The sequence below is a fragment of the Simochromis diagramma genome, unplaced genomic scaffold (genome assembly GCF_900408965.1).
Source record: "Simochromis diagramma unplaced genomic scaffold, fSimDia1.1 OVJJ01000501.1, whole genome shotgun sequence".
Classification (NCBI taxonomy): domain Eukaryota; kingdom Metazoa; phylum Chordata; class Actinopteri; order Cichliformes; family Cichlidae; genus Simochromis; species Simochromis diagramma.
The window spans coordinates 4,902,864-4,915,808 of record NW_024387320.1 but is presented as its reverse complement, the minus strand read 5'-3'; the positions used below and the strand labels follow the sequence as shown (position 1 = coordinate 4,915,808).

At 45.3% G+C, this 12,945-nt stretch overlaps 1 protein-coding gene across 4 annotated transcripts in view; it reads left to right on the top strand.

The window, feature by feature from the left end:
* The window catches only part of si:dkey-100n23.5 (cyclic AMP receptor-like protein A), a 53,113-nt gene that overhangs the window by 16,146 nt on the left and 24,022 nt on the right, over positions 1–12,945 (top strand). For 3 of the 4 annotated variants that reach the window (XM_040005814.1, XM_040005813.1, XM_040005815.1), the window contains 3 exons: positions 2,902–2,980; positions 6,147–6,194; positions 11,384–11,466. In XM_040005814.1, the coding sequence (XP_039861748.1) occupies positions 2,902–2,980; positions 6,147–6,194; positions 11,384–11,466 (210 nt within the window). The remainder of the gene's footprint in view (positions 1–2,901; positions 2,981–6,146; positions 6,195–11,383; positions 11,467–12,945) is intronic. The other variant, XM_040005816.1, reaches the window with a different exon arrangement.

The window sequence follows — 12,945 nt, the reverse complement described above, 5'->3', positions numbered from 1 at the left end:
ACGAATTTCTGCTGTTCCTTTCATTCTCACTGCGACCTTATCCCTCTGCTTCCCTTTTAATCACCCAGAGCTTCTTTCTTATTTCTGCTCTTTCTGGTCCTGAGCCGCAATCCGCAGTCATCTATCCACCTTTGCATCCTCTTCTCTATTCATCTCATCACTTTTATCATCCTCTGCCCACTCTGAATCTTCTCTCCCTCTGCTTTTACTTCTTTCTCTGTCTCTCGCCGTCTCCCTCCTGCTCTGACTCTCTCTCTCCGGGTAGTGCTCAGCTGTAGAGCACAGCGGACTCTAATGGCAGATCATTATCATGCTAATTAGAGCACTTTGTAGCTGCCGCCCGTCATTCTCTCCTCCTCACAGCCCCCCACACTATCGTTAAAAAGGCCATCCCTCCTTTTCCCCTCTCCACCAACCCACCCACCCCCCAAGCTCGTCTTTCCATCATTAACAGGACGTGCGCTGGCGTAATTGGACGCTGTTTATTCCGGAGAGCGGGTTATTAAATCACACCGGGGTGACGCTCGCACAGGTCTCCCCCTGAAACGCTTTCATCAGTGTCCCATGCCGTTATTGAACCTGCACAGATGCACACATGCAGATGCAGTCATACCAGCTTTCAAAGACAGGCAGTATCCTTTGTCTGCCGATGTTCCCTACAAGACATAAAGGCACATAAAGGAGCCTTTCCCTCAGCCTGTTTCCTGCATTGAAACAAACGCCTACTGTATCGGATTCCTCCTCCAATAAAAAGTTTAATTTAATAATGCTCAGTGAGTTTCTTTCAGTCCTCGGGCATGGAGGACAACCATGGGTGAGCACAAAATAGACAGACGAGTCAGTGTTTCGGTTTGGAGTTGGCATGTTCGTCCAGTGTCTGCGTGAGTTCTGTCTGAGTAATCTGGCTTCCTCCCACAGTGCAAAAACATACACATTAGGTTAATTTGTGATTCTAAATTGCCCATAGGTGTCATTGTGAGTGTGAATGGTCATCTGTATCTATGTGTTAGAACTGGGATAAATTGCTAGCCTGTCCAGGGTGTACCCTGCCTCTCAGCTGGGGTTGTCTCCAGCCTTTCCACCACACTGAATTGGATAAGCAGAGGAAAATGCATGGATGGGTGAATTATTGGATGTTTGGATTCTGCATTTGCCTATGCCAGGGACTTTGATGATCTCTGTTGGACATTCATCCATTTTATAAGTGTGTGTCTGTAAATTTAAGGGTCTGAGACAGACTCTTTATTTTAATAGTCAGCTGAACCATTTTGTCTTATCATGAGTGCTATAATTACTCTTGGTGGCCTTGTTCAGTACTGTCCAGTATGTTTTGCCTGTGTCAAGTGCAGGTGCAAGCCAGAAAGTTGTATTGAAAGTTGTATTTGCATGCATAGGACGACACAGGTGGGGGATTGGCCAGTCATATTTCATGTCTGCCCTTGAGACTTCTTTAGATATGAGGTAGGTGACAAACACAACAGTTGTGACTGCTCAGGGTTACCTAGACTGAAAAGACAAGTTGTGACCAGGAACCTGTATATCAAAGTGAGACAAAGACCTGTTTCACAATTACAGGGAGAGGTTGAAACTCCTCTGAGCTTCCCTCCCAAGAGGTTGCATAACATAAGACTGCCATTCCACCAAAAGTAATCACCTTCATTTCCCCTGCTCGTCTTGCTCGCTTTCATCCGCTCTGAAATACCTGACATATCATTCTCCCACACCTCCCCTTTATAAATTGCAACCCTTGTCCCATAGGAATGCCATGCATTTACAGCATTGTGACTTTGCTGGAATGATCTTTTGTTCTTCATCTACCTCTTGACTCAGTATGTAAAACTATATGGAGTGAGGTCCAGAGTTGCCTCGTCAGGTTTTTTTACAGTCTTTGGTGACTGTGTACATACTGTGTGCCCTTTACGCATCAGCTGTTTAGAATAATGCTTTCTAGTGTCAGCCAGCGAAACAGTCTCACCTGAACTGGTTATGGAAAAAGTACTGATAAACTCTAACCTTTAATTTCTTTTTTTTAGCTTAAGTTTTTACCTGTTAAGTTGATATAATCAGCTTCTTAACAAACAACTGCCTATTTAAATTCCTTCTTATAGGGGCCTACATTATTATAAGAGTAATGTGCCTGTCTGCTTGGTGAATGCATGTCGTATATTCACGGCCCATTTGTTCTTTCTTGGTCGTTTCCCATCCTCTGAGAGAAATAGCTGCCTCCTCAGCTTGTAAATGCTCTTAAGTGTTTACCAGCAAGTCTTTAACTATATTTCCTTTTGGTGCTGAGCAAGTAGCACGCAGTGGACTTCAAGACATTTTTTTCCAAAAGTGCAACACTGCTGCAAGTAAAACTGGTGGCCAACAGCTAAAAATTGAACTGCAGAGCTCTGTAAAGCTAAGGAAAGCAGCACAGAGGTGGTCATTTGCTGTAGCTTCTTTCCTCCAAGCGATGTCGTTTACTTTATCATAATGTTTTTACATAGTCATGTCATAAATGTATGTTATATAAATTTGTAAGTTGGTGTATACACTCATATTGATAACGCTGCCTAGAATGAAAAAAATGTATCTGTAGGCAGATCATGAGCAATGATTTTATGCGACACGCCAGCTAAACATAAGCTTTTATTCAAGCCTGGACTAAATCCTTTAGCAACAGGACACGTGGCTTGCTTTTGTGTTTTCCTAAGGTGTGAATTCCTTAAGAATACATAAGAGTATATCACAGTAATCATAACTTTTGATATTGTTCATGTGATTTCATGTCAAACTTTCTACAACTGAAGCAAGGAGGCTAAAGAAACAACCTCCACCGACAAAACAGCAAAAATGATCTTTTAATAATGTTTCTCGTTTGGAGTTTTGTTATTGATCTGTTACGCCTGTGCTTTGCAGATGGTACGTGCCTCTTTTTGGCCTCATCTTCCTGATGATCTTCTGCTACGCCAGGATCATCTGCGTGGCCAATAAGAGAGTGAGTACTCAATATACGTCTATTTCAAGACAACTTAGCCGAACGTGACGGCGCTGTGAGCTTTTAAAACCTGGCATTAGTGGAACTGCTCTGTGGGTGTACTGATGGGGTGGGGGTGTAAATGTTCTCACTGAAGTACAGATATAAGATAAAATTCCCCAAAACACTATGCGCTATGAAACGATCCTATCCTGTTGATCAAAAGTCATGTAAAGGATAAATGTGGTTTGTGGAGATTTGAGAATGTGTGGCATATACTTAGCAAAAGTACATGAATTCAGACAACTAGACACATTTAAACAATTGTGATAATTTCATAGTTTGCTTTCGTTTTCATTTTCGCTTCCAGTGCATTTGGAAAAGGTAATAATGGCTGTTTGAATGTCAAGCAGCTCTTTAAGGAAGAGAAATGACTACAGGTCAAAACTGCTGAGATACAGTTTACAAGAAGCTTGCAATATTGTTTAAAGGTAGCAAGGAATAATCTCATCTAACTTTTTGAGTGAGAAATGTGTTTCGAGATGCATTTCTGGGGACTTTTTTCATACTAGAGTAACGGTGTCATAAAATGTCGTCCTGGTTCTATACTTAAAGTAATTTATCAAGCAAGAATACCTTTCTTTCACTTGGTGCAGCTGCTACATTGTGCCAATTTCTGCTTTTTTATTCATTTTAAATTGGTTTTTAAACTGATGCTTGGACAAAACATAAAATATAATGGCTTTGATTTATTAATTATGCTAACATTTACTTGGTCCAACTACTAGAATATGAGGATTTTATGCTTCTCTAATTTTTGTGTGACTCTAAATTGTCTACTTTGGCTAATTGGAATTGATGTTTGGGCAAATAAACTGTCTGAATTGATATAATTGTGGACTTTCAGTTCTTGTGTGATGGGCATTTTTTACTGTATTCAATATTTTGTACTGCAATCCATTAAATTGTGCAGGAAATCAGATAAGTTCATTTACCACTTAGTTGATGTGCTCACCATGGTAGCTTGTAGTTTTGCGTTGCTCTTCATCGTGCTCGGTGTTGTAGGAGCCCAGGGGCAGCATTCCACAAAGTTCGCATAGCTGCCATTCCCCTGATCTGACGACACCCCACACTGCGGCCGCTGGAACAGCGACGGTAGACTTACGTTGCCACAGTATGCTCGTGAGTTTTTGACGTGAAGGGAGGACGAGGCCAAAGCCTCATCAGACTCACAGTCGTTGTGTTGCTGTTGAATGTTAGCATTTATTGCTTGGGCTGCACAGGGAACGGTGGAGTGAGAGAGATTCTGCAGATAGCCAGGCTGCAGGAAGACGACAACGGAGACAGACAGCAGGTAGCTGAGAGGCAGGGAACGGGAAAGAGACTACACTCTTTATCACGCCTGCGATAAAGAGAATGAATGAATGTCGCTGGTTTCCAACCTGCATCTCATAACTCATTCAGCTCACAGTATTCAGCTATCACTCCCTCTACCTCTTGTCTCTATATCTGTTTCCCACCTTCCTTATTCTGAATCCCTTTTTTGCATTCATTTGTCACTCTCTCTCTCGCTTTCTCTGTGTTCCCGCTCATTTTCTCTTCCCCCCCCTTTTCCTTTCCCCCTCCATGTCTGTCTCCCCCTTTCACTCTGCCGTTTTGCTTTCTCTGTCGTATTTATGAAGAGCTCAAGCCTTATCTCTTTTCAGCTGCAGGCTGTCTCACTTGAAAGAATTTCAAAAGCTTTGAAAGCAGGGTAGGTGGCGACGCTATGGAGAAAGGGATAGAGACGAATAGGCTGAGTGAGGAGAGGTGGGATGTTAGCTGGACGGAGAAGTTTTTCCACCTTCCGATTTCCCCGAGACAGATGGGCGTGGCGAGGGAGGGGGTTCCAAGTCCTTTACACCCAGATTGTTTAAAAAAACAAAACAAAACAAAAAAAAAAGAAACAGGACACATTCTGAGTGGCTGTGCGAGTTCATAATAACTGGAGGGATTTGAAGGCTAATGAGTCATTTCGGGCCACACAGAGAGCTCTGGGAGTGTGTTTGTTTTACAGATGCAATTTGTACATGTCCACTCCCTTCCTTCCAGCCCTCACCCCTCAACACGCCACTAGCATAACCGCTTCCCTTTCAGTAGCGTGGCTTAAGAGAGACTGCAACGAAAGCCGGGTATGTGGAGACCTGGCCAAAGCCTAATGATATTGCCACTTATTATCAGCGTTTGTTGATTTTGATGGATAGCGGTGCTCAGCTGGGCAGCAGAGGGCTGCTGTGGAAACAAGTTGAATCTAATGACCAAACGGCTGTCCTTTTTTTTTTTTTTTTTTTATCCCCGCACTGCACAAACACCACGGTCACACATAGATTTACAATGACAATCACGTCAGCACCGAGAAACCATGGCAACATTGAGTTAATAAATAGCAGAATAGAAGAGCTGTTAGTGCATGTTGTTCATGCTGCCTTTTTGTTCATGCGTATGAAGCTCGCACAGGGCCTCCAGAGATTTGTCTCTGATGTCTTGGGTTACATAAACCTTCTGGCTTCATACAGCCCCCTCCCTCCTATCCCACCATCGCCAATCCCCAGTCCTGTGCATGGTTGTGTGCATGTGTGTTCCTGCGCCTGCCTGTTGACATTTTCCATTCATTCCCCCGAGAGAGGACGCAGAGGAAGAGCGAAAACTATTCCCACGTTCTTTCCAAAGGCCTCGTGTCTGCCATGTTTGCTCCACTTCTTTTTTTCCCGACACTTTTTTCTAAACAAAATTCTCTTTTTTTTTTTCTCCCCCACGCAACCCCCTCACACACACCCCTACCCTCCGCCTTGTTTTCTTCTTCCTCTGTCAAATTGTGTGCACTGAAGCTGATCAGGGTTTTTTTTGCAAGATGCTGGGAGCTGTTTAAGAGCTCCCTTCTGCCTCTAAGCTGTGCGCTCGGTTGTGAATTGGGTAATTTTGCTGAGGCGTGTGAGAAGGTGGTGGGATTTTGCATTGATGTGGTAGTCAGTGTGATATTTGTTCAGGTTTCTCACTGCAGGCAATGACCTCTAAGCACAATGTCACTCCTCACTAGGAAAACCCATCTGATTAAAATCGTAAAATCACTGAAATTTTTCTTCTTTTTTTCCCCTGTTTTTTAGCTGCCCTGACCTCTTTCTTCCTATTTTGTGTCTTTTCTGCACAGATGCAGTCATGGCTGGGAACTTTCAACCCAGAGCGAGAGAGGCGCAAGGTAATGGTCTGACCATCAAATTTCTTAGCACATACACGCACATGTACACGTATAAACACAGAATGTGAGGATTAGCGTGTCTGTAGGATTAGCTCTTGCCTTCACGCTGGGTAGGTGTCAAACACAGCAGGGAGCAATTTGACCTCTCAAATCTATTCCTGTGTGAGCTCTTGTGTATGTGTATATAAATGTGTGCATGCACGTAAAGGTGTGTTTAAGCTTCATTTTTAAACGGAGCAGGAGATAGGTGTAAATCAAGACAGATTGAGAAGTGCGACATGAGGAGGAGGAGAAATAAGGGGAATAGAAAAAAGGAAAATTAATTGGGGAGAGGGTTAACCTAGCCTAGTCTGAAGGGGCACTTCACTGATTTTACACATTAGTGCTGGGTTATGCGTGAACAGAACTATCTCGCGAAAGTAATTTTTCCGATCGCGGCAGGACTCAACGTGACTGGAGACATAACTTTATTTAAATGTGTAAACCACTACACAATGGAGCCACTGTTTAAATGGGAGGACAGTCAGTTCTGCAAGCTTCTCATAGTGTTGCCACAACACACGAAATATTACAGAAATTAAATAAAGGCTGTAGGCAGGAAGGGTTTATGAAATAGCTGGTTGCATGATGGAAATCTAAGATGCTTGACCTGCACTTGAAAATTAAAAGCCTCTTGTCTCCGCTACTTTGATTTTTAACAATTTTCTCATCTCTTGTGAGCCACAGAGTTTGGAAAAGCTGAACAAAAGTAGATTTCTTGAAAATCCTGGTACTAGAAAGTGGATCGTTAAACAGGTTTTTGCCACGTCTTTTTACCTGGTTCATTGACTGCTCATGATGCATTGTTCACCAGGAAGACTATAAAGCCTTACTTCTCCCTAACCAGGTGCTATTGAAACAATATGACTAATGCATAGTAGGAAAAACTAGCAGCAGCAATCCCTCGCACTCCCTCCGCCCTCCTCCCTCCTCCTTGTTTGGTGTTGCCTCTCCGCCCAGCAGGGTGAGGTGTCGGAGGGCAGGTTAGGGTTAAGGTTATGTAGATGCTGCCCCTAAGTGGCAGACATAATTACTGCACGGTGAACTGGCGTAACCCTAAGCGGAGTTGCGTGTGCATGAATGTGTGACCACACACACATAAATGCACACACACACACGGTCTTCATGTGGGCTAATTGCTATGTGTAGCACAGAGTGTAAATAAGTCAGCAGTGGTTTTTATCACACTCTCTTTCCTCGTATTTCTCTTTCCCGGTCACTCCGCTCATTTCCATCTGTTTTTTTCCTCTCTCCCTGCCTTTCACTTCACGCTCTCTCTCTCTTTTTCTCCCTGTCTTTCTCTTTCTGTCTTTCTCACCCCCTCTCTCGCTGTCTCTCTCACTGTTGTGCTCATACCCAGCATGAATAAAGCAGCAAGCCAGGTTCATGGACATGAATATTTATGAGAGTTTATGCACGCGCTGCGATGCTTTAAAACAACAACAACAGCCTCCCAGATTGTGCTTGCCAAACCAGTGAGCTCCTGCTCATGTGTGTACGAGTGTGTAGCAGCAGGTGTAAACTAGAGAAAGCGATTCCTGCTGGGTGTCTGAAGACCGCTGGCTCTGGTGATTTCCATTCACTCTGCCACGTCTCCCTCCTTCTGTGCCTCACACATTCTCTGTTACTGTCACACGCACACATACACTCAAACCCCTAATGCCCTGTGTCCACACGCATTTCCCAACCCTTTTTTTTTTTCCTCCCTGACTCAGCGCAGCATCATCCCCCCTCCCGCTGTCTGAGTGCATGTGCGTCTGCATCTGGCTGGAGTGGTGACGTACGTAACTAGCGCTGGCAGTTATCAGCGCTGTAAGTCACATGTTGTGACCCATCTGTGTGTGTGTGTGTGTGTATTTCTTGAGCAATTTGTTTGTGTTCATGCATGAGCACACATGATTGCCACAAGGTTTTGAAGCGGCACAGGTCAACGAGAGGATATTCGGATGACGGTTTTTCAGCACCCCTCACACATGCGCGCGTGCGCACCTTTAAATACATTTGCACAACTGCACACACAGCAGCTCAGTCCCGTCGGGTAGCAACAAAACTGGCTGAGCAAACAGCAAGTCGCTTGTTCGTTATCTTCTCAAGATGTTTGTTTACCGATCCACACAAGCTTTGCCTTGAGTAACAATGCAGTGGCCTCTACTTTTATGTCTATACAAGTGTGTGTGTGTGTGCGCATGCATGCACAACCTTGCAAGCCACTAAGGGTACGCTCTATGTGTGTGTATTCTAATTGGTCTATCAACTTTTTATTTTATTCTTGGCCAGCATATGCGGTTTTTCTCTTAAGGGCTCTCAGTAGGACGTTTGACTTTTTGACAAAACACACATGCCTCCTTTTTTTAAGGGATCAGCTGTCCAGCTGTTAAACGATCAGCAGTGATATACAAATATATGGCTGGAACACAATATTACTAAAGCAGTTCTTCCTCTTGTGTTACGTTATCGATGCCCTGCCGCCAGACATCTGTATATTTAAACGCACAGGGTGTCTAAAAGGATTCCCCACCAGCTTCACTTACCAAAGTCGCTATTTAATAAGTCAGGCTTATCAAATTAATGGTAGTAAAATGAATATAAGTGAAATAACTTTCAAAGAAGATGAAGCAGTTCACAGAAGAGGAAAAAAGCAGACAGTGGCACAAGTCAAATTAAAGAGCTAATTAATTTAATTATTTTTAAAATGTATAATAAAGTTCATACATAGATAATGACAGCATGCATACTAATGCATGCTAATCTAACACAGATATAATGTATTTTTGACGACTGCCTTGTAATAGCCTAAATATTGCAGAATCACCGTATCGTGATATGTTAGATATGGTGAGCATCATACGTGATGCAGCATGCAAAAGCCGGCCAAAGACACAGACCGAGAATCCCCACTGTGCTCAAAAGCAGCCAAGCAATGACACAGTCATTAACAACCGGGCTTTCCAACTTCCACTGCTCTATTTTAAATGTTAGTTATCTCAAAAGTATGTCCTGTCTTAAACGTTTTTTTATGCACAAGCTGCAAATAAATGATGCAATATTTTGACCCAAACCCTCATCCAGCAAACCTCTCAGCTGCGAGGGGAAAACCCAGAGCTCAGCACAGCCACACACACACACGCACACCTGAGGGTTTGAGCTGGCCAGTTCGCCGGCAAAATTTACCGATAGTGATGCTGGTGACTTTTCTGTGTTCAGCCTACGGCGATGAAGCTGTGTGGATTGTAATCAGTCGCCGTTTTCTTGTAAACCTAGCCAAGTTTTTTTTTTTTTTTATCAGAAGTGTAATCAGTTACGAATGAATGCACAACAAAGGAGTGTCTGTTTGCATCATTACTAAACCACAGTAATTCAAAGAATCGGCAACGTTTGACATCTTCAAGGTAAAAATAATCAGCAAAAGAGCACTTTCAGGACTTCTCAGCCATGTTGGCTTAAAAGTTGTAACTGAAAGTCTGAAATACTGCAGCAGATGCTGCTGCTGCGCCTTATGTGGTACAGCTTTTTAAGGAGAAACATTTTCCATCTATTATGTTATTCAGTTTTAGTTCCTGAATTTTACTCCCAAAAATCCTTTAAAAAGTCCTTGAATTTAATGCTAAAGTGCCCTCAGTAAACCCGATCCTCTTATTTTTAGAGGAAGTTTTTCCTGAGACGAGCGCAAGCCCGGGTGAGTGCTGTGCTTGGTGGTGGAGGGGATGGGTCGCTCCCGATTGCTGTCTGTAATCTAGCGTGTGTCATTAACGTTGGGACCGCTGCGCCCTCTTCACATAATTACGGTTTCATTCCCCCCTCTGCTTCCCAAGCAGCGCAGGGGCCTCTGACACTGGAGGACTGTGATTAAAAACACGAGGCAGCGGAGGCACTTTACCCACACTCTTCCTGTTTCTCTTCAACCCTTCTGCACCCTTTCCTTGGCTCACTGAAATTCCTCAAATGCCTGTTTCTACGCCTCACCGAAATCTGATCTGAGATTACTTGGCTCCAAGCAGTCTTTGAAGTTGTTTTTTTTTCTGGATTTATTTTTTCCCCCCCAAAATATACACACACATGCTCACACAGCCACAAATTGCCTTTTGCATGCAGCATCCTTCAGGCTGTCCTTTTCCTCTTCCTCATTGCAAAATTCTTTGCAGTATACGTACACTCAAGTGCCCAACCATACACACACCATACACACAAGTTAGCAATTGGCAGATCTTGACACGGCCAGTGACGTCAGGGCTTCCCGTGATAATAGATGCTAATCGGGCTGAGCTTGGTTTTTGCCTTGGGGTTGTGCTGTTAAAGACAGTGATGTGGAAATACGACTGGTCTCTGTTCAGTAGATCACATACAGCCAGCCTTTCTCACACGGTGAAACACCGCCTCTTGCATTCGGTACCCCCCCACAAGAACACACACGCATATATGCGTTAGATAAAATACCACTGGATTTCATCTGAATTGTTTAAAATGCTTGCGTTAGAGCCTGACTGCCTCAGGGTTTTTCTGGTGAGTAATTAATTTCCTCCATGTGGGGGTAGAGACCAGAGCTTGTGGGCCTGCCTCCTGGCTCCGACTGTGTGTAAGTGTGTGTGTATGAGAGAGGGAGAAAGAAAGAGAAGGAGGCTCTGCGCTGGCTCCGCTGTTGCGACCTAGCCTTGAGGAGGAGGAGGGGGGCGAAAAAACAGCACAGCGCAGAAAATCAATCCAGGGGCCGCGCTTCTCAGCCTCTTCCGGACGCAAGAGTCCTCCTCTCCCGGGAATTAGATAACGGCTTGTAAAAGCTCTCCACCACCAGCCTCTCGCCCCCCTCCTCGACTTTTAGCTGCTGCTGCAGCATGTCTCTGTCTTCCTCTCAGCTTGTCCACGAGATATTGAATTCATCCCCTTCACATTTGCTGCAAAGTATTTGCTTCTCGTTTAATTGAAATCCCCGCTTTCTTCTTATAACTGTGTGGATGTTGCGTATTATCAGCAGGTTAATATTTTATTAGGTTTTAATTGGCCTTTGTTTCTCGCCCCTGCGCTCTGATCTTCCAGTGAAGACACTGACGCTGCGCGTGCACGTGTATGTGCGCGACGCACAGGCGAGACGAGAGCATTAACGTGAGCATTTGAGTTTCTCTACATGGGTGAGCAGCCAATTTTCTCTCATCTAGGTTTCCTTGGCGGAGGAGATCAAGCCGTTGAAGTGGTATCCCTCCGTTTACCTGCTCGTGTCCATCTTTCCCCTCATCAACAGGTAACACACAGACACACACCTGTGCAGCTATAAACTCTGTTGTTTTATTTGCATGGGGGCTTCACTCTGCTATCTTATCTCCTCCCACCCTCCAAGCCCTGATGTGCCTTTCCCGTTCTTTAGCTCTCTCTGTTATCTGAACTCTCGGAAAGCACTGCTCTGCCTCTTTCCATTCGTAGCAGTTGAACGCTAAAGGAGGGTGTGTGTGTGTGTGTGTGTGTGTGTGTGTGTGTGTGTGTGAGTGAGAGAGAGAGAGAGAGAGAGAGAGATGGAGGTATAGAGCGTTTTATTGGCTTTTATAAAACCTGAGCTTCGTCGGCTGAGGGTTGGGTGGGAGGAGGCGGGTGGTCCAGTAAATGATAACCCCAGCGCTGTTATTACTCCTTCCCTCCCTTTCCTTTCCTTTCCTTACTCCTCATCTCCCTCCCTCTCCTTCTTCATTTATTTGACCCCCCTCCCCATCTCAACACAGCACTGGTGTGATTGACAGGTCAGGGTTACTAAGTGATTAGCTGCAGCGGCTCTGCTTGTCGCCACGGCGATGTAGGCGGAGACACAGGTCAATTACAGGGTCAACGTCTTTCAAAGGCTCTGCTCAAACACTGCCCATCACCCTTCACCGCTCGCCACCTCACCCTTCCCTTCTCCCCCCATTCACCTCTCCATCCATTCCAGACCCTTTCCTCCCGTGCCCCGGCTGTCGGCTGATGAAGATGACAAACTGCATCCTGTGCTAACGCTGCCCCCCCCCCCCCCCCCCCCCCCCCCCCCCCCCCCCCCCACCTTACACACACCACCCCCTTTCCCTCCCTTAATGCCACTTTCCCTTCCTCTCGCCTTCTTTTACGCTCAAAAAGTCTTTGTTATTGTCCTCTTATTTTCACTCTTCCTCGCTCAGGCGCTCCATCTTTCTGCTGCTGTGTTTTTATGTCACCCCACTCCACCCCCTCCCTCCCTCCCTTTTTCCTCCTCCTCCACTTTTCCTCTCCTCAGCGACACAAAGCCCCCCTCTCTCTCTCTCTCTCTCCCCTCTCTTGAGCAAATACGCTCTCGCTCAGCTCGGCTCTGCCTTTCTCCAGAGAGCGAACGAGTAGAAAACGGGAATGAATTGCTCTCTCGTCGTCGTCCTCCTCCTCCTCCTCCCCCGTTCAGCAGCGCTGGCTGTATATATCTCCGGCTCCTATTAATTTGTTAGCCCCCCCTCCCCTTCCCCTACTCACTCGCCTCCCTCCCCCTGCCTCATATCCTCCACCTCTTCCTCCTCCCCTCTTTCTCCATCTCTCCCTCCTTCCTTCCCTCCCCTCTGCTGAGTGCTGGAGTGTGTAAAGTGTTTGTCACGGTGTCGTGCCGATGTCGCTGTGCTCTGCTTCCGCACGGCAGACAGCCTTAGTGTGTGTGTTTTGTTGTATATGAGAGCGTGCGTGCGTGCGCGTGGGTGGGTGGTTGGTTTCATGTCGAGGCGAATGTGCTGTCTCTGCT